This window comes from Cebus imitator, unplaced genomic scaffold, assembly GCF_001604975.1.
Source record: "Cebus imitator isolate Cc_AM_T3 unplaced genomic scaffold, Cebus_imitator-1.0 Scaffold40, whole genome shotgun sequence".
Lineage (NCBI taxonomy): Eukaryota > Metazoa > Chordata > Mammalia > Primates > Cebidae > Cebus > Cebus imitator.
The window spans coordinates 9,745,081-9,765,106 of record NW_016107355.1 but is presented as its reverse complement, the minus strand read 5'-3'; the positions used below and the strand labels follow the sequence as shown (position 1 = coordinate 9,765,106).

At 36.2% G+C, this 20,026-nt stretch overlaps 1 protein-coding gene across 12 annotated transcripts in view; it reads left to right on the top strand.

Moving 5' to 3' along the window:
* GUCY1A1 (guanylate cyclase 1 soluble subunit alpha 1) overlaps positions 1-16,983 on the top strand; it is a 69,813-nt gene extending 52,830 nt beyond the window's left edge. For 8 of the 12 annotated variants that reach the window (XM_017526051.2, XM_017526045.2, XM_017526053.1 and 5 more), the window contains 2 exons: positions 2,135-2,289; positions 9,937-16,983. In XM_017526051.2, coding sequence (XP_017381540.1) covers positions 2,135-2,289; positions 9,937-10,138 — 357 coding nt within the window. In that variant the 3' untranslated portion in view covers positions 10,139-16,983. Of the gene's footprint in view, positions 1-2,134; positions 2,294-9,936 lie in introns of those variants that run through there. The other 4 variants (XM_037737614.1, XM_017526042.2, XM_017526047.1 and 1 more) reach the window with 3 other exon arrangements.
* Positions 16,984-20,026: the final 3,043 nt, after the last annotated feature.

Genomic DNA, 20,026 nt, shown 5'->3' with positions numbered 1-20,026 from the left:
GAATAACTAAGTATAGGCAGAAAACCTGGTTTAACCAGAAGAGTGCTCACAGAGAGCAAAAATACTTCAATCGAAATATGTTAAAGTCGTGGCTGATATTTAAGGGCAGAAGAGAGTCTTTATCTAACTGTCTGTCTATCTATCTATCTATCTATCTATCTAATCTATCACTCGTTATATGTGTAAAATCATATTCTCCTAAAGGATACAAAGCCAGATATATAATAGATATCTAAGTTTTGCTTGTTAAATAAAACCTTGGTGAAGAAAGTTATTTAAAAATAATCAAACCCTGCATTTTATAGGTGAAAACATGAGCAGAGGGAAGTAAAGAGACTTAAGGAAGCCAGACTAACAGTTACTGGTAGAGTTTGTTAGAATGCAGAGTTTCTGATTCACAGGCTAGTGCTTTTGTTTGAAAAGTTTGTAGAATTCATATGACATCTTAAATGTAAATGAGTCTGGAAAGTTTCTAGCAGATATCTGAAATTAGTTACTAAAAGTAGGCAGAACTGAAGTCTTCTGATTTCCAAATTATACCTAAGTTACTGAGTTCTTGGTCTTCATTCAAAATGCATATATCTAATACAACTTTTTTAAATGGTGGAGTAAACATAGAGTTTGAAAACGAACATGATATTGTCATTATGATTTAACATAAACCCACTTTAGCTTGCTTTGTAGCAGCAGTAATTTAAGCATCTGTGAAACCTTTAAGATCATCAAGTAATCAGACCTTTTGAAAATTTCATTGTTAAATATCCTGCTTTGGCTAGGCAAGGTGACTTATATTTGTAATTCTATCACTTCGGAAGGTTGAGGCAGGAAGATCACTTGAGCCCAAGAGTTTGAGAATCCACTGGGCAACATAGCCAAGACCCTGTCTCTACAAAAAAATTTAACACTTAACCAGGTGTGGTGGTGTATGCCTGTAGTTCCAGCTGCTCAGGAGGCTGAGATGGGAGGATCATTTGAGCCCAGGGGTTTGAAGTTACAGGGAACTATGACGGTGCCGCTGCGCTACAGCCTGAGTGACAGAGCAAGACTCTATCTCTAAAAACATAAGTAAAATAAGATTAAACATTCTGTCCCAGTGGCTCTCCAAATATTGGAGACTTCAAGAATTCCTAAAATTTTGCCACGACACATCCTAGACTGCCTCTTTTATCAAGGCGTGTAACAAATCTGACTTTTTTTTTTATCAGTCTGGATTTTTAGTTTAATGTGTATAAACATTGTCATCTGGACTTAAGAAACTTCCACTTTCTGCTTCCTCTGTCATTTTCTGCTTAAATAGTACAATTTCATTTCCCCAGTTATGTCATTAGAATAGTGGAATAGTGTTCGGTATAAAGCGGTTTTGAGGTAAAATGTCTACAAAACGTGTTTAATGTCCTGAGACCGACCTCTATTTGCCTTTCTTTGTCAGGGTTTGGGGAAACGACTCTAGGAGTCCAAAAATTATGTCTATCTCACTTGATGGAGAGGTGGCAGGTTTACCTAAACAGCTCATAACCTCCTTGCTATGTTGCCGTGGTACCTATCATCCCTGTGCATGGTAACTTGTTTCAGGTGTTGAAGACTGGCAAAATTAAGATAGTTTGTGTAATAAATCTAAATGGAAAAGAGTTAACAGGTGTGACTATTGATTCTGTACTAGTAATTTTTTTTTTTCTGAGACAGTCTCGCTCTGTTGCCAGGCTGGAGTGCAGTGGTGCAATCTTAGCTCACTGCCACCTCCGCTCCTGGGTTCAAGTGATCCTCCTGCCTCAGCCTCCCAAGTAACTGGAACTACAGGAGCGAGCCTCCACATCCAGCTAATTTGTTGTATTTTTAGTAGAGACAGGGTTTCACCATGTTGTCCAGGATGGTCTCGATCTCTTGACCTTGTGATACACCCACCTCAGCCTCCCAAAGTGCTGGGATTACAGGCATGAGCCACTGAGCGCAGCCTGCACTAGTAATTTTTCATTGCATGTAAGGAGTAGAGGGAAGTTGGCTGGAGGTTTTGAGGAAAGGGGTGGTGTGCTGAGGGTGAATGGTAACATAATTTAGAAAGGGTATTCAAACATCACTGACAAGTAGGAAGTGTTTTACCAGTGACTGGGAACATCATGTTATTTTTTGCTTTCAGATGCGAATTGGACTGCATTCTGGATCAGTTTTTGCGGGCGTTGTTGGAGTTAAAATGCCTCGTTACTGTCTTTTTGGAAACAATGTCACTCTGGCTAACAAATTTGAGTCCTGCAGTGTACCACGAAAAATCAATGTCAGTCCAACAACTTACAGGTAGTAATTATGTTAAACACCTAAAATCTCTTGTTTTTATTTATGTGCAATTGTCATTTTTCCCCATAACTTTTTTCTTCCTTAATCATAAAGAAAAGAGAAAAGTGATAAATTTTATCATCCTCACTTTAACTGTTTTTACACTACTTATTAGCCTCTTAAGAATGACTCCCCTGTGGTGTTTGTGGCCCAACTATAATCCATGACAGATATTACATATTCTTCCATCACTCTTCTTTTAGAAGCATATATCAATACTCTCAGTATGTAGATAGGTGTTCTTACATCACCTCGTATACTGCAGTGAAATTCTGGCACTAACCACCCATACTGAGCAGTCATAACCACAAGTTATAGGGCATAAAACCCAACAAGCCTGCCCTTAATTCAGATGCCAACCATCCTTCAGGATCTAAGTGTGCATTTAGACTGAATGAGCTACAAATTTGGGTGCTCCCATGAACCTCTCAAGTTAGATAATTAGTTAAAATGACTCACAGTACTTAGGGAATTGCTATACTTACTATTACGGTTTTTTAAAGGATACAAATCAGGACCAACCAAATGAGAAAACAGAGTGAGTAAGGTCTGGGAGGGTCCCAGATGCAGGACTTTCATGGAATCAGAACTTAACTCCCTCTGATCACATCAATGGGTTCACAAAGCAGGAAGCTCCACCTCACTGAGCTTTGAGTTGGTGTATAGAGTCTTATTGCTTTCATTATGTAGGCATGATTGGTTGAATCACTGGCCATGGGATCGAACTCAGTCACCAGCACCACTCTCCTCCCCAGAGGTTAGGCTAGGACAAAACCCCAACCTTCTAATCACAAGACTGATTTTTCTGGTTCCCTGCCTCCATTCTGAGTCATCTCATTAGTATAAGCTCAAATATGATCCAAGGGCCTCATGGAAAACAGATACTCCTATAACTCAAAAAAATTCCAAGAGTTTTAGAAGCTCCCTCCCTGCAATCGAGGACAAAAGCCAGTCAAGCTCCCTATCATCAAGTGTTTTTCAAAGATTGCAGTTTTGTGAATTGGCAGCAAGTGTTAACACAGAGGAGCCATGTGTCATCTCTCGTCAGAAGAATCTCCTTTTTCACTGTCTCCTTGACAACATGTAGTGTACACCCTGAGTCTATATTTGGCATCACTTATCCACTTTTAACCAGACAATAAACCAATCCGTGGTAAGTAGAAATACATCTATCATATACATTTTGTCTCATTATAGGAAACTTTAAAGTAACAAAAAAGGTTTTCAGATCTATGGAGTAGCTAAATTATACCAAGCAAGTTAACTTTTCTATTATCAGAAATAACTCTTTAATAAAATATCATCTTCTCGTCTTCTCCCTTCTTCTTCTTTTTTTTGAGACCAAGTCTCATTCTGTGACCCAGGTTGGAGTGTGCAGTGGTGCAGTCTCGGTTCACTGTGAACTCTGCCTCCGAGGTTCAAGTGATTCTCCTGCCTCAGCCTCCCAAGTAGCTGGGATTACAGGCACCCACATCCATGTCTAGCTAATTTTTGTATTTTTAGTAGGTACTGGGTTTTGCTGTGTTGGCCAGGCCAGTCTTGAACTCCTCACCTCAAGTGATCCACCTTGGCCTCCCAAAGTGCTGGGATTACAGGTGTGAGCTAAGGCACCCGGGCTTCTCCCTTCTTAAAGTACCAACATCCTTTCCTTTCCAGCCCAGACTCTCAGTTGATAATCTTGCCTCATATTTCACAGCTAGACTAGAAGTCAGATAAGAACTTTGCCATCTTCACACTGTAGGTTCCCTCAGCAGAGCTACCCCAGTACCCATCTCCTCCTTCTTTGTTCCCCTTACATTGGGCTAGCTCCCCTCCTGCCCCTGGTTGATCCAGTTTTACTCTGAGTGATATTTCCTCTCACCTTCTCAATAACTTTTCTGCAGAAATTAACTGCTTTCTCTCTATGATCAATTTCTCTCTGATGAAATGATATTCCCAACAGAACACAACCGTATGTATTAAAGCTCTTGAAAAAATAAAAACTTTCTTGTTTCTTGTTCTCCTGCTACAATTTTAAATTTCTGCTCCTTTTTAATAGCAAAACTGAAAGACATTGTCTACATTCACTGTCTCTATTTTTTCCACCTCTTATTTTCACTTCAACTTACTCCAATCAGTGTTTCCTCCACTGAAATGGTTCTTATCAGGGTCATCAGTGTGCCTTGCTAAAATCACTTGTCAATTTTCTCTCCTTATTGTCCTCAACATCTCAGTAGCATTTGAAATGGCTGAGAGCTCCCTCATTTAAACATTTTCTTCCTTAAATTTTTGGCACCACACTCACCTAGTTTTCTCACTATCCCGTGTCCGCACCTTCTCAGTGTCTTTTTGGCACTCCTTCCCTACCAAACCTGTGCTGCAGTGCTCAGAGCCTCTGCGTCTGAACTTTTATGACTGTAACCATTTTTTTAAAAATCTTTTGCCCATCCTGTAATTCTCCATGGAGCTACAGATCATACATCTATCCTATTCCATATTTCCACTTGGATGACTAATTGACATATTAAAATTAACTGGACCAAATTAGAATGAGTGATTTCCCACGCAGACTGATGAAATCCACTTCCCACCCAGGCAAGCTTATCAATCACCTTAAAAATGATATCACCATCCACCTAGTTACTCAGACCACCTACTTTACAGTGATCATTTCTTCTCCTATCTTTAACGAGCCACTCCTGAACTACCATAGGTAGAGCAACAACCTTCTCCCAACATACCCTCATATTATCTTGTCTTCTCAGTTCGCGCCTGCATCTGAAATTGTCTTATGTAGTATTTACGTGTTAATTTCCTGCCTCCCTTTGCAGAATGTTAGCTTCCTGTGGTACACATTCTATATCCCCAGCTCCTAGATCAGTGCCTGGAACACAGAAGTAAAGCTATTTCTGTATTTACTGGTTGATTATTGACTCCTGGATATGAAAATAACTTAGTATAGCCTGAGAACTAGAAAAGTCTCTGGGGTTCATTGTAATGGTAATTGGCCTATGGTCCTATCGGGTGTAATATAGGTAGGGATAAGAATCGATGCCCTGAAAGAATATGATTCCACTCTCTCCGTAGGCATTAAGAGGAATCATCCTATTAAGCAGGAGTCAGTTGCTTGTCCTTCCACTGAGAGCTGAGCTTCCCCTTCAGTGTTCACTGATGTATTATGTGTGCATGTGCATATTGAAGAATCCTATCTTAAAACAAAACCTCTACATATAAAAAGTATATTTTCCTTTTTCTTTTACATTATTTTTAACAGTATAAAACTAACTTTTTCAAAAATCTTTAATTTCCTATCTCAAAGTCGGGTGGTCTTGAGTTATGTCAGGAGACACTGATATTAACTACTCATTTTTCTCCAAAATATAACTCAGGATCTCAGGTATTTCATCAGAGGCCCTCGACATATTGACATATATTTCTGGCCACAAAAGAATGCTCATGTCTTAAATCTTAGATTCACTATACTGGGAATGTTACTAGAAATGCACGTGTAGGTTTTTATGCCATAGTGTTATTTTTTAAATAAATTTATTAGTGTAGTAACACATGTCCATTTTAGAAAATTTACAAAATTAGTAAGTTACTTAGTTAATAATAGGAAAAACTCATAATCTCACTACCCAGAGATAGTAACTGTTAACATTTCTTTTTTTCAGTTATGTCGATATGCACATACATGAACGATATTGAAATTTGAGTTTAATTTATGTTAAACTTTATTCAGCTTATTCGCTAAAGTCAGTTCTACTTTTTATAGACAAATATGATATGGATTTTTTCTCTTTTATATTGATTTCAATACTAATTTACTGTCCTTTTATGCTCATATATTTATGTCTTGCCTAAGGGAAAGCAGTAGTTAATACTGTTTTATCTAGGCAAATATAAATACTTAATGTGAAATACTTTTAACAACATTTTAAATTCCTTTCTTAGAGAGATACTTCACTTTTTTTTCCATATGTTAGGAAAACAATATAAATAATTTAAATTTCAATTAAACATCCATGCTTTGGGAAATTTAGTCAATAGTAAGGGGCATCATTTTAGCTTTACTCAAAGTATAGGACAAGAAGTGGATGCTAAAGAAGGTGTGCAAATATCAAATGCAATTTTCTTTGGAGAGCTTTATTGGCAATACATTAAATTCTGGAATGATATTTCTTTAGTAATAAAATAATCTGTTTAATATTGAATGTAGCTCCCTTAATATATTTGTAAATACAGGTAAATTTAGGACACAGAATACATACATATACCAAAAAAAAATGTTTATCTTCAAATTTCCACTTCCAAACTATAATCAGTGATTCAGAATGTGGCATTGTAATGACATTTATACATTCCTGTCTTTTAAACATTGTAAGGAGTTTTACTCTAATTTTAGGGGATAATACTCTGCATTTTGTTGGCTTTTCTTGACTTGAGGTAAACTAATAGAGACTACATTAGATATTGTTAAAGTTTCAGGTTGTGGATTAATGATAGAGGTTTATGTGGTGATCCAAGGATCATTAGAAACAAAAATGGCAAGTGGGGAGGATGCGTGGATGCTGGCCAGTGTGTGGGGTAAACAGGCCTAGGACCTCTTGTTTGTAGGACAAGTCTGAGCACATGGTGCTAGAGAAGCAAGAATTGAATTTTGTAAGAAGAAAGAACAGAGTGAATAAAGGAATATAAGAAAGATAACAGAGAATAGGAGAGTTGATGCAATAATTTGGGGAAAATGATGTCTGCTGAAGAAGATGTAGAGAAAAATGTCCACCCTTTGAGGACATCTAGGCTGTTGCTGCCTTTTTTGGGTGTTACTATCATCAAGCTTTCATCTAAATGGTTTGTTTTTCTAAATGGGTTTTCTTAAATATTCTGATTTTTTTAAAGACAATATAATGAACATTTCTAACTCTATGACATTCTAATTATGTTTGTCTGTTAAGTTTCTTTAAAAAGCATAGAATTTGTATTCAGAAGACATGCCCTAGAGTCCTAAACACAGATACCAGATGTGTGATCCAGAGCAAGGCCCTCAATAAATTCGGATGATGCGCTTTAAAGCCACTTGTAAAGGCTGAATATTTTTATATAATACATTTAAATATGAGATTGTGATTGTAATGAACATATTTAGTAGGAAATGTTGGGTTGTCATAGGTAGAAAAAATAAGTTTATCAATCACCTATAGTTTTATACATTTTTATTTATTAGACTCATAGTTTTATACATTTTTATATTTAATTTTTAAACGTATAGAAAAATAACAAAGTAAACAAGATGACACTCATATAGCCAATACTAATATTTAAATATCAACATTTTGCCATATTCATTTCAGATTTCTGTTTTATAAAAAATAAAATGTAAAGTAAATAGATATTAATATAATAAAATATAAAATATTACCTGGTGCCTGTCACACACTCTGACACAATGGATCCTATGTGCTTTATAGTTTATACGAGCTGAGAATATGTGCTCTCTGCAGACAATCTCCCAAATACAGATGCATGTTCAGCAGCTTCTCCACAACTCATCAATAAGATGTCATTTCTGCTTTCCAGGAAGGAAAATGGATAGAGAGAGGCAGGAATATCACTTTCATTTAGGTCCTGCCAGGTAGAAAAATAAAGCCAGAGGAAAACAGATTCCCAATCAACATGTCCATATCCTTTTATGATTTGCCTTGAATCCACTCAGTGTTATGTTTCTGAGATAGTTTCCTTGATAAAACATAAGTCTAGTTATAAATCTAGATCATTCATTTTAACTATTGCTAATGGAGTGGTTTACTGGTAAACCAGCTTTGGAGGATGAGATAGAGAATCCATGATTCGAGCATTTGTCAATTTCTGTGGTGTTACTATGTACACTCCGGCAGCTTTCAGGCTACGGAGGGCTTAACTGTCTCACAAAGTTTCTGAGTATTTAACAATTGGCTCTCACAAGCCATGTATGAACTAGATCCAGCATGTTACTATATTTGCATGTGATATAATATGTATTCCAGAGTATGAATAAGTCAGACTCCATCTTCTATCCATGGTTAATTAGAGTGTATCCAATTTTTCATTATTACAAATAGTGATTCAATAAATATCTTTATACTTATGTCTTTAGATAATATAACTAAAAATGGTATTCCCAGACCATAGGCCATATCCAGTTTCAGCCTTACTAACCATTAATTAGCTGTTCAAATTGATTTTACCAATCTACACTCTACCAACAGTGTATGAAGGGTGCTATTCCCCAAAGCCTGATATTGTCAAACTTACTGTTACCTGTATGATAGGCGTGGTGTGATTTCTAATTGATGCTTAGTCAGTTTTTAAAAATCAATTTACTTAATTTTCACAACTGTCCTAATGAATATGTACTATTATTATCCCAATTTTAAAGGCTGGATAATGGACATCTTTTCTGCTAGATCTATCAGACTTTGAAGCTTATACTTTTAAACTGTAATTCTATAACTTTTCATTATATATTCTCAAATAATAGTCACTCAAAAATATTTACAAATTCATGATTAAGGCATCATTTTTATTAGTTTTGTTTTGCAGATTACATATTTATTGATGTACTGATGAAAATTAAACTTTCATTCTTGAGACAGATTTCTATTCAGTGGTTTCTTCAGTAGATAGATGTTACAGCACCAAAATCTCATTCAACATCATTATTGTATTTAATTTAGACATGACATTACAGACCGGTGAGTAGAAGACCATGGCCTGTTTGGGTAAATATAATACCTGCTTCTCTGTAGAAGTTGGTTGAGAGCCCACGACTATGTGACATTTTTCATGCATGGCCTGAGTATTAGATTAGAGAGGCTTATTAGGTTCGCATTTGATGGAAAGCTAGGGAAGCAAATGGGAAGAGGTGCCAACAGCTTAATCAGTAAGATTAGAATTTAAAATGGGTTTAGCATAATGAACAAGTAGTAAAATAGCAAACAATATAATTTGGTGAACAGATGAATTTCAGGAGAAAAAATACTGTTAATAACAATTAGTAAGCAGAGTGCTGATATGTACAATTAAATCTCATTTGAGTCTTAATTTGATTCATTTTACAAATCCAGAATTTACAAAAATTCTATTGAAAGATTCAAAAGTTGTTCTCACATCATTTTTGTCATTATAATTTTGGTTCACAATTTCTTGCCCACATGATTACTTTTTTTGTCTGTGATTATAGTAAAATTTACAAAATTAATGAATTGATAAATGGATGTGTTACCTCTTTCAACTTAGGAAATCTTAATACTATTATGGCTATGTGTGGATACTTTGCTATTATTAAATCTTTGGATTATTTTTTCATTACTCTAAATTGCACTGTTATGTGGATATTATCTTTGCAAAAATATTTTATAATTTGGTTCTAGTGTAAGTGAAATACATTAGTTGACACAATTTTCTTATTGTGAATTGATTCTTCATTGTACTTGTGTGAAGATGTCTGTTAACTTCATTAGTCTTTTCCTGTCAATCACACGTAAAATCACTGGTTTATTAATATTCTCAGTAACATTCAGTTAGTTAAGTTGCCCTCTTTTTTTGAGTGGACAAACATTTATGTCAGTATTTTTATTTTAATATTTTCAGATTACTCAAAGACTGCCCTGGTTTTGTGTTTACCCCTCGATCAAGGGAGGAACTTCCACCGAACTTCCCCAGTGAAATTCCTGGAATCTGCCATTTTCTGGATGCTTACCAACAAGGAACAAACTCAAAACCATGGTTCCAAAAGAAAAATGTGGAAGATGGCAATGCCAATTTTTTAGGCAAAGCGTCGGGAATAGATTAGCAACCTATATGCCTATTTATAAGTCTTTGGGGTTTGAAGATGTGTAGACCCTCTGAAAGCACTTTAGGATTGTAGATGGCTAACGAGCAGTATTAAAATTTCAGGAGCCAACTCACAATCTACTCTTTCTTTCATTTAACATAACAAAATGTGTTCACTTCAGTACTTCAGCTCTTCTGTTAAAAAGAAAAAAAAAAAAGAAACCTTAAAAAGTTACTTTTTGGGTAGTATTTCTGTTATATAACCATCATCACTTATTACCTGTACTCAAAATTCAGCATCTTGTACATATATCAGATAATTATAGTCAATTGTACAAAGTGATGGAGTCACCCGCAATCTGATATCCTGGTGAAACGCCATGGTTATTAAAGTGTGCTTGTGATAGTGTTGTCTTAAAAAAGGATTTTGAATAGAAATTACATTCTTTGACACCGTAAGTTCTTTCAAACTTTCAACTCTGCATTTTATTGCATTTTCTCATTTAACTGTTAGCATATGCTTGAATATAGGGTGATCTTTTTTTCTCTATTGCATTTTCTTCTTTTTTTCTTTTTAGAAAATAAGCAATTAGGGGTTAGATGCAATATGAATATAAAACAGTTCTGTAAATATCAAATATTATTTTTAGTTATTGAAGTTACAAATACTCTCCATAGTAATGTGTGTTATAACAATAAATATTTCTTTTGTGTGACTTTTTAAAATTCTACAATGGTAAAGGCTATTTTAATTCATATTAGTGATTTAATTCCTATTAATTCATTTTACTATCATGATAGCTAAGTATTCAAGACAAAAGAGGTTTGTATCTTGTAAAGTGCAGTAATATAACTCTAATCTAATTTAGCTGAAAGCAACATGGGAATAAAGTAAGGATCCAGAGGACCCACCGTAAAGGACATTGGTAAAACATTCACACATGTGCACATACATGGAGGCACACTTGGAGCAATGTGGACCTACTTCAGCAGACATCTTCTGTTGCCACGATGAGCCATTTACAGTTTTAAGTAGAAAATCTAGGTATGGAAGTAGAAATAAGACTTGTTCTTTTGTGGATATCTCATTTTTCATGAGTATTTGGGATGAACATTTTGGTGTATGTTTATGTGCTAAGAATCAAATTTTTGTCTCATTAAATACACATATAATAAGTTTTTTTAATTCTGTTTGAAATATCTTGATTTTTTTAAGAGACTCAGTATTGATAAAGCAAATAAGGCAGTGACTACATTAGGGAAATTTCTGATATTTTTTTCCAGAGCTTCACCTTTTTTCTTTGGTTTTACATAAACCTTTAAGCAGCTATGATCTTTTAATTTTAATTATGTCAGTTGAAGTTTTCTGGTGAACTAAAATATCTACATTTTGGTTGAGGATAAGGATTTGATTTTTAAAAGCTCAAATTTAAAGTAAGAAAAAGATGAACATTAAACAGTTTTAAAATAAATATTAGCAGAGCCATAGATATGCTAAACTCTTAATTGGGGTTCTGAGAATCAGTTTAAAAATTCTTTAATTGCCTTCATTTGTGCCCAGGCTTCTCCACAGTGACATCAGGAATAGTTATTACTGATTGGCCTCTAGTGTTCTGAGGGTACCACTCTAGATAATACAATAATGTTGTTTACTAAGGGATAACCCAGTGTCTTACAGGACTGACTTTGACTCAATGAACACTCACCCTATTATTGGAAAGTACCATAGGCCTTGAGAAAGTATAGTTACTTTCTCAAATAAATGAAGTTAAATCACTACTTACAAGGAAAGTAAAAATATAAATACATTTTTCTTTCTGGGACCAAACTCTTATAGGGAAATAATAGAAACAAAGAAAACGTAAAAGCATAAAATGGAATGTAGTCTTGATCAAACATTTCTGCAGACCTCAATTTGCTAACGATTTGTACTCAAAAAGTTTATAATTCAGTTAGAATTCAGAAAGTGTTTTCTGTATTTGTGATAGATTAGCATATATACAAAACAAATGTGGGGAAATGTATGTAATCTTGATGAAAAGTTGCGTGGGAGTTTCTTGTACTATTCGTGCAACTTTACTATAAATTTGGTATTTTATCTAAATAAAAAACTACCAAAAAATATTTTCACGGAGAAATTAAATCATCTGTGGTAGGTTCTCCAGTCCAGCCTACAAAGGCCCATTAAATACAGAATAATCTGTGGATCTTAAAGAAGATGAACATACATTTCTATGACAGAGTACATATGAAATTCACAATTTAGATACTAAAACATTTAAGGAGTTTCTTTTTTCTCTATCTTATCTGCTTTGAAGCGTAGAGATTAGGGAGACACTTTTCAGATCCAGACCAGTGATGGTAGCCAGAGTAGAGACCCTGGAGCATAGATTCTTAAAATAAATAAGGGAACAAAGTCAGAGCTTGTGAGGTATTGAGGATGGGAAAAAAAAGTGGACAAACAGGGCCTGTAATCAGGTTGGGGACTATGGGTACTGAATTACATTGCCATTTAACTATCCCAAAAATAAGATTGGGTCTCAAGACTGCTTCCCTAACAGACTGTTTCTCCTGAAAATCCAGGGGCTGTTCCTTCTGTTCTGATATATAGTTTCCATTCATGGCTTCTTGTCCCGTTATTTTTTTGTGTCAAGTGCCCTATATAAATTAGCTCCTTAAACATATTTCTCAAGCAAGCACGGAGTTATACTGAAGTTTTCTAAAGATGCTTTGCATCAAGAAGCAAAGGGAAATACAGAATTAAAATGTTTCTTCCCATTTTTGCTTTGCCTTTCTACATCTATCTAGACTTTGTAAGAAAATGCAAAGCATATATTTAAGAAAACCTAAATACAAATAGATTCATTTACTTATTTTCTTTTATTCATTCATCAAGAATTATTGAATGCCTACGATGTGCCAGGAATATTGCTATATTTTTGAAATTTAAAGATAAAGTATGGCCCAATTAATTAAGAAAGGAAAGCGAAAGACAAATATAAGACATGATTACAACATTCTGTGTGAGCGCAAAGTAGGGGACTCAGTGTTTAGAGAAGTCTTTGGTCTTAGAGTTCAACAAGCAGAGAAGAGGAAGGGCATGGTCTAGGCAAATAAATTACCACACACAAAGAGATGGGGTCTTGAGGGTGCATAGTACTTTCTGGACAGTCAGTTGCCTGGAATGAGCTGGGAGGGGGGAGAATAATGACAAAAGACCATCTGGACAAAAATCACCAAGGGTTATGTGTGTCACGTAGAGGTGTGCCATGAGAGTTATTAATATTACTATTGTAACATTAATATATAGTAATTAATAACTATACATTACACAGCTTTACATGACCTTAGTTATCAACATTATTACCATAATAGTAATATTAACTACAATAAGAGCTATCATTCACTTGAGGCACTTTTTCAAAATAGATCTTACAAAAGAAACAAAAAGAAGCAGTAAAACGAGAAAAATCAGATCCATTGGCTTCTGTTTCCCTCTCCAACAGTTTTAAAGCTACTAGATAAAAGAGGGATCAAGTCTTCAGGGAAGAGAATGGTATGATCAGATGTGTGTTTTCCAAAGACTATCAGAAATAGGATACTTTTCAAGACCTGGGAAATATTTGTATCCATGGATAAGGATAGATACGATGGGTATTTACTTGCACAGGTGACTAAAGCAACATCTCTTTATGGCTCAAGAGAAAATGATTTATTTTATATCCTGGATATTTTGCCACAAGCATGAGCAAAAAGCTGGGATGTCTGGCCTTGGAATTTTATATCAGTCTCAAGGCTATTAGCCTTTCAGATTCTTTGGTAGAGAGGGAAGAAGAGTTGCCTCAGCATTTTAACTAACCTGTCTGCCAAATTTCTTCTTCCTGATATTTCCAGCCACAGCAAGGCAAAGACTTCCCAGCCCTGTCCCAGGTTAGGTTAGAAGAAGGCATGGGATGGAAGGAGGTGGTTGTCTGTGGTAGGCCTCACAAATGACACAGATGAATAAACAAGAGTGTCTAGTCCAAGTGGTGTCTGAGGAATAGACATCAGTTCTCAGAGATGACCCAGCTGGAAAACTGCCCAGATGGAGCTTTACATGCAAAGCCCCAATGAAGTCTAGTGCCGTAGAATGCTTTAAATCCACGGTCAAGCCCCTGTTGATGCAAATGTTAGTAGCCCCAATGAATTAGTGCAGTAGTGTTAGATGCATGGGTTTGACCTACATAAATCATTATTAATAAGTAAAATGGAATCTTTGACGCCTATTTGTTGAGGAGCTTGTTTGATCACTACCTTTCACTGAACAATAAAACATAGATCATTGATGTCACCTCATTTTGCACTTCGATGCCATTTCACTCTTCAGGTGGTTGTACTTGGACAGTTAAATGAAGGCTGACTTGAAGGGTGCAGAGATGGAGAACGTGGCACGTGTGAGAGGTGGGAGGGCACAGAGGCCTTGCAGTTCCTGTGAGGAGGGACTTACCATCTCCTCCAAAACAGAAATTCAGGGCTGCAGAGACGGTAGGGAAGTGCAGTTCTCTTGACAAAACACAGGCTAAAAGCAGGGACTGCTTAACTTACTAAGCAGAGAAAACCAAATGTCATTTTCAACCAAAATTTACAAACATTAGAGTTTATGGTACTCGTTAGGATACTTTTCAAGACCTGGGAAATATCTGTATCCTTTGGTGAGAAGAAGAAGGATCAATTACTAAAGCCGTAAGATTTCAGTAACAAAGGCAATCAGTCCTTTGTCATCTGTGTTGAGTTTGGTTTTCTTCTGTTTTTAGCATGTCAGCTACTAGATCTTTGATGAACTGTTGCTCTCCTTTAAATGTTTCTTTTATTATATTGATGGTATGCACTCATTCAATATCCTTATTTTAAGCCACGTTAAGCACTATACATTTAATTGCCATCTGTATCTCCCTCTAAGCAGCTTGGCTTATAACAGCCACACCTGCATCTGTTTTGACTAGCCTGCATAACCCACATATTTTTCATTCAAAACTATCCTATTACCTTCTTATTTATGTCCATTTCTTTTCATATACAGTGTCTGCCAAAATAGTAGCAAAAGCTTTATCAATGTATAGATTTCAATTAAAAAAAAAACCTAAGCAAAAGGAAAAATATGTGATATTCTAAAAGCCACACTTCTTTTATCACCAGTACAGTTTTTTCCATCATCGTAAACTTAGTTTCATGAACATGTTAATATCTTAGATTTAAACATTGGGGTAGAAATCAGGATAAAATTTAAATGGCATATCGAGGACTTAATCTCAGATATTCTGGTTGAAGATAGATAAGGTTGTGGCTGCCTTTCAAGTTTTTTAAATTTTTTAAATTATATAATGTCAGAAAATTAAATCACAAATGAGTCTTCCAGATTGTGAGGAAAATTACTTGGCTGAAAATGACATCGCATAATGTCCAAATCTTAAAGTATCTGCTCAGATGTTTGTTTCATCTGAAATGCTGCCAAATCCATCTGTATTGAGGAAAGAGCTATGAGGCAGTTTCAGAGAAAGTGAAAACAAAACACAGCAAAACAAAAATGCTATTACAGAAATTGGACAGTCCAGTGTTTTAAGTATTGCATACCTGGTACAAAAGCAGCAAAACTGAAGCTCTCTGGAAAGTTATGGCAATAGTGGTCTAGGAATTCTGGGCCTTTAGAAATAATGTTTCCCAGTGATGCAGAAATGTGCAGCATCCAAACACTGTTTAATCACAATGAGCTGCCATCTTGCCTCGTTAAATTGTATCTTGTAACATAGAAGAGAATGAAAATATATTAGGATCTGGGAATTTGCTATTCCTTGACCTCCTTGCACATATAAACTAAAGACATTCTGGAAAATATGAGGACTTGATACTCACTGCCCTAGAGCACTTTTAGATTCCTGCACTCTATTAGTAAAATATTGTAACACAACAACTGTTTAGGCTGATACATGCTGCTCTCAATCCATATACTACATATTAGGACAGCTTTTCTAAATAAGCATGAATATGAATAGAAATTCTAGTATTTTATTCACCTACCACAGTGAATCATCTTTATATTTTACTTTGTAAAAACTGCTATAGTTGGCCAGTGAGTCTTCACTTTTATTGAGTCACATATCACTTTGAGAGCTGGATAAATGATAAAAGACATAAACTATCAGCCCTCCAAAAATGTGCATATGGACCCACACCAGACACATATACTTCCAGAGCTTGGGGAAACTCACTAAAATGTACTCTTCGGCCACCTAGTGAAGTACAATAGACCATATTGTCTAGATGGGACAAAATAATAAATTTTGACTAAGAACTTATTGTTTAGAGAGAGAAAATAGTAAATGATGTTTGAAATGAGAACACAATAAATAACTGACAAGTCTGTGACTTTTGGTTTAGATAAGGCCACTTTTGATTTTGAGGAATGAAAGAAGTTAGGTTTTTGGTCCTGATGCGTAAAATGACTCATGGAGTTTCACATATAGACAATAGTTTTCTTTTCAGCAAATATTTAACATGCCTCTCAACATATTTTTTGCCAATTTTTGGTAAATATGCATTGCTATAGATATACCAGTTTTTTGGTTATGTTTAGTAACTAATTTCATTTTTTCTCTCTACGTAAGTATAGCTATTGGACCTTGCATTGAAAGCCTTCTTTTTACTAACAATCATCGTTTTATTATTACCTTCATAGTTGCTTTAAATGACACATTTATTTCGAGTTCTACTTCCGGCAGAGTTGCAACGTCTATCAGAATGTTATCTCCTGTCTCAGAAGCTTGTTAGATATGGCTGCCACCTAAATACTGTAATAAAAGTGTTTAAATAAAAAATCTTCTTAACATTAAAAATGAGTTATGTTTAAAAAGGAAAATAAACTTGGAATCAAGAAAAGACAATATTGTCCCAAGTTGTGCAAATATATTTACTTTGATGTAGGTCTTGCTACTAAAGAGAGAGAAAACTTCCAACATAACAGTGTGGAAAACAAGGATTAACAACTATTATGTCAGGCATTTGCTTGATACAGGTCAATGTATTCAAAAAGTTATTCAATGTTTTCAAAAAGTTATTGTTAAATAATGTACTAGCATAATCAAACTGCATTTCTTTCTAAAGCTCCTATTTCCAACAAAACTCATATCATACATGAAATAAAAAATTTTTTGAAACCTAAATTTGGTAATAAAATTTTTACTTTTTTTTTTTTTTTGAGACAAAATCTCACTCTGTCGCCCAGGCTGGAGTGCAGTGGCACGATCTTGGCTCACTGCAACTTCTACCTCCCAGGTTCAGGCAATTCTCTTGCCTCAGCCTCCTGAGTAGCTGGGATTACAGGCATGTGCCACCATGCCTAGCTAATTTTTGTGTTTTTAGTAGAGACGAGGTTTCACCATGTTGGTCAGGCTGGTCTCGAACTCCTGACCTTGTGATCCACCCGCCTCGGCCTCCCAAAGTGTTGGGATTACAGGCGTGAGCCACTGTGCCCGGCCTACTTATTAAAAAAAATTTTTAAATCTCAGTTTTTCAAACCATAAAGTCAAAACTTTTATTAAAAAACACTAACTTTAGGCCAGGCGTGGTGGTTCACCCCTGTAATCCCAGCACTTTGGGAGGCCGAGGCGGGCAGATCACGAGGTCAAGAGATCGAGACCATCCTGGTCAACATGGTGAAACACCGTCTCTACTAAAAATACAAAAACCGGGCATGGTGGCACGTGCCTGTGGTCCCAGCTACTCGGAAGGCTGAGGTGGAAAAATCTCTTGAACCCAGGAGGCGGAACTTGCAGTGAGCCAAGATTGCGCCACTGCACTCCAGCCTGGTGACAGAGCAAGACTCCGTCTCAGAAAAAAAAAAAAAAAAAAGCACTAACTTTAGAAATAAAACTGTGCTTGGCTTATCCAAGTGTAGTAGTTTATACCACAAGCGAGGGGATAAATTTGTCTCCATTACACTTTGTTGGGAGACAGTTTTCTAAGTCTCATGAATTTTATAGAGGGCAGCAGTACATACTGCCTTTGTTTTATATTATCTTTTCAAAGATGCTTGTACAGCCTTAGAAGACAGAGCTGATGTCTCTCCCAAGGACAAAGAGCGAGCAGGCTTACTGCCCATTTTTAAAGATTTGTGTTCCTAAACTTAGGGTTTATCTTCTGCACTGCAATTCACTGTGTGCAGGGGTAGTTTATTTATTTTTACATTGCTGTGTGGGACCCAGTGAACCAGTGCACGACAATGCTGATACTCTTGGTCAGGTGCTATAGGTGTGTGAGTCAGTGAAGTTCTCTTTCTCTGACCTAGGAGTCTCATGTCTTCTGCCAGCATTCATGAAATTGTGGCAGTCTAGCTGGTTAACTTGCAGGTAGAGTAAAATCTCAGACCCTTATTATTGACAGTTTGGAAATGAGGATGGGATGCTGACAGAAACTTGCCTTCCTGGAAGAGAAAGAGTAAGGCTATTGTGGGTTGATTAATAGGATTAGAGGGAAAAGTTTATGGGAATCAATGACAAATATGGTAACCAAATTATAAATCAGCAGAGTGAGAAATGCTCCCAATTTTATTTCCTGTGACTAAGAGTGAATTCAGAAATGTTGCATGTCAAGCATCAGAAAGTAGGTTCAAAGACAATGACCTAAACAATGGCTTGGTTGTTATTACCTCTCACTGGGTGAGCAGATTCTCTTTGCACTGGGCCATCAGCCTGAAGTCTACTCCTCAAGCCTCAAGCCAACAAGTTAAGTTGCTGAGGTTAGAACTGTAGCCTTGGAAAACTCTTAGAGGTTGTAACACATAACCATCTTGGGTTAGAGGAAGGTTCTGACGTTCTTCAGACAAGAGTTACAGATATATCCATTTTAAAAGCAAAACTTAATCAAGTAATTATTCTAAATGGAAAAATTTAAGTTGCACATATTTTTGATATACCACATGATCTGTTGATATATGTATATATTGTGGAAAGGCTAAGTCAAGCTAATTTACATATCCATTACCTCACACACTGTTTTTTTGGAGCGAACATTTAAAATCTGTTCTTCATCACACACTGAGGTCTGTGGTGGGGGGAGACTAGAGGAGGGATGGGGGTAGGGAGTTGGGGAGGGATAACATGGGGAGGAAGGCCAGATATAGGTGATGGGGATGGAGGCAGCAAACCACATTGCCACGTATGTACTTATGCAACAATCCTGCATGTTCTGCACATGTACCCCAGAACCTAAAGTGCAATAAAATATATATAAAAAATAATAAATAAAAAAATAAAATCTGTTCTTGTAGCAATTTTCCAGTATGAAGTACCTTGTTATTAACTATAATCACCACACTGCACAATAGATCTCTTAAATTTATTTCTTCTAAGTGAAATTGTGTATACTTTGACCAACACAGTGTACATTGATACTGACCACAAAGAAGAAAATGCATGACCTCTATGAGCAGAAACCAGGTAAGTTATTAGAACTTGGCTAGTTCACTTGAGAGAGGAGGGCGGTACACGCAGAACGCTTGTTGAGAAAGAATGGCAACAGCTGGGCTGTCTTAAGGCCGAGCCCTTCCTGCAGTCTTTCGTGCCAACTTTGGATTCTTTCGGAGATGACAGTCAAAGGCCTCAGAGTGTTTTTCAGTAGGTCCTGGCTTCAATGGGAGCTTTGTGCCTTTTGGAAAGATTTCTCTATTGCTGACAAAGTTCCACAGAAAGGCATACATGAGGCATTGTTATGTTTTAAACTATGTCCCCACAGAAGTCCTAGCCTCAAGTACCTTAGAGTGAGTCCTTATTTGTAATACTGTCATGGTAAATACAATGGCTTAAGTTAAGATGACGTCGCCGGGCGTGGTGGCTCACTCCTGTAATCCCAGCACCTTGGGAAGCTGAGGCGGGCA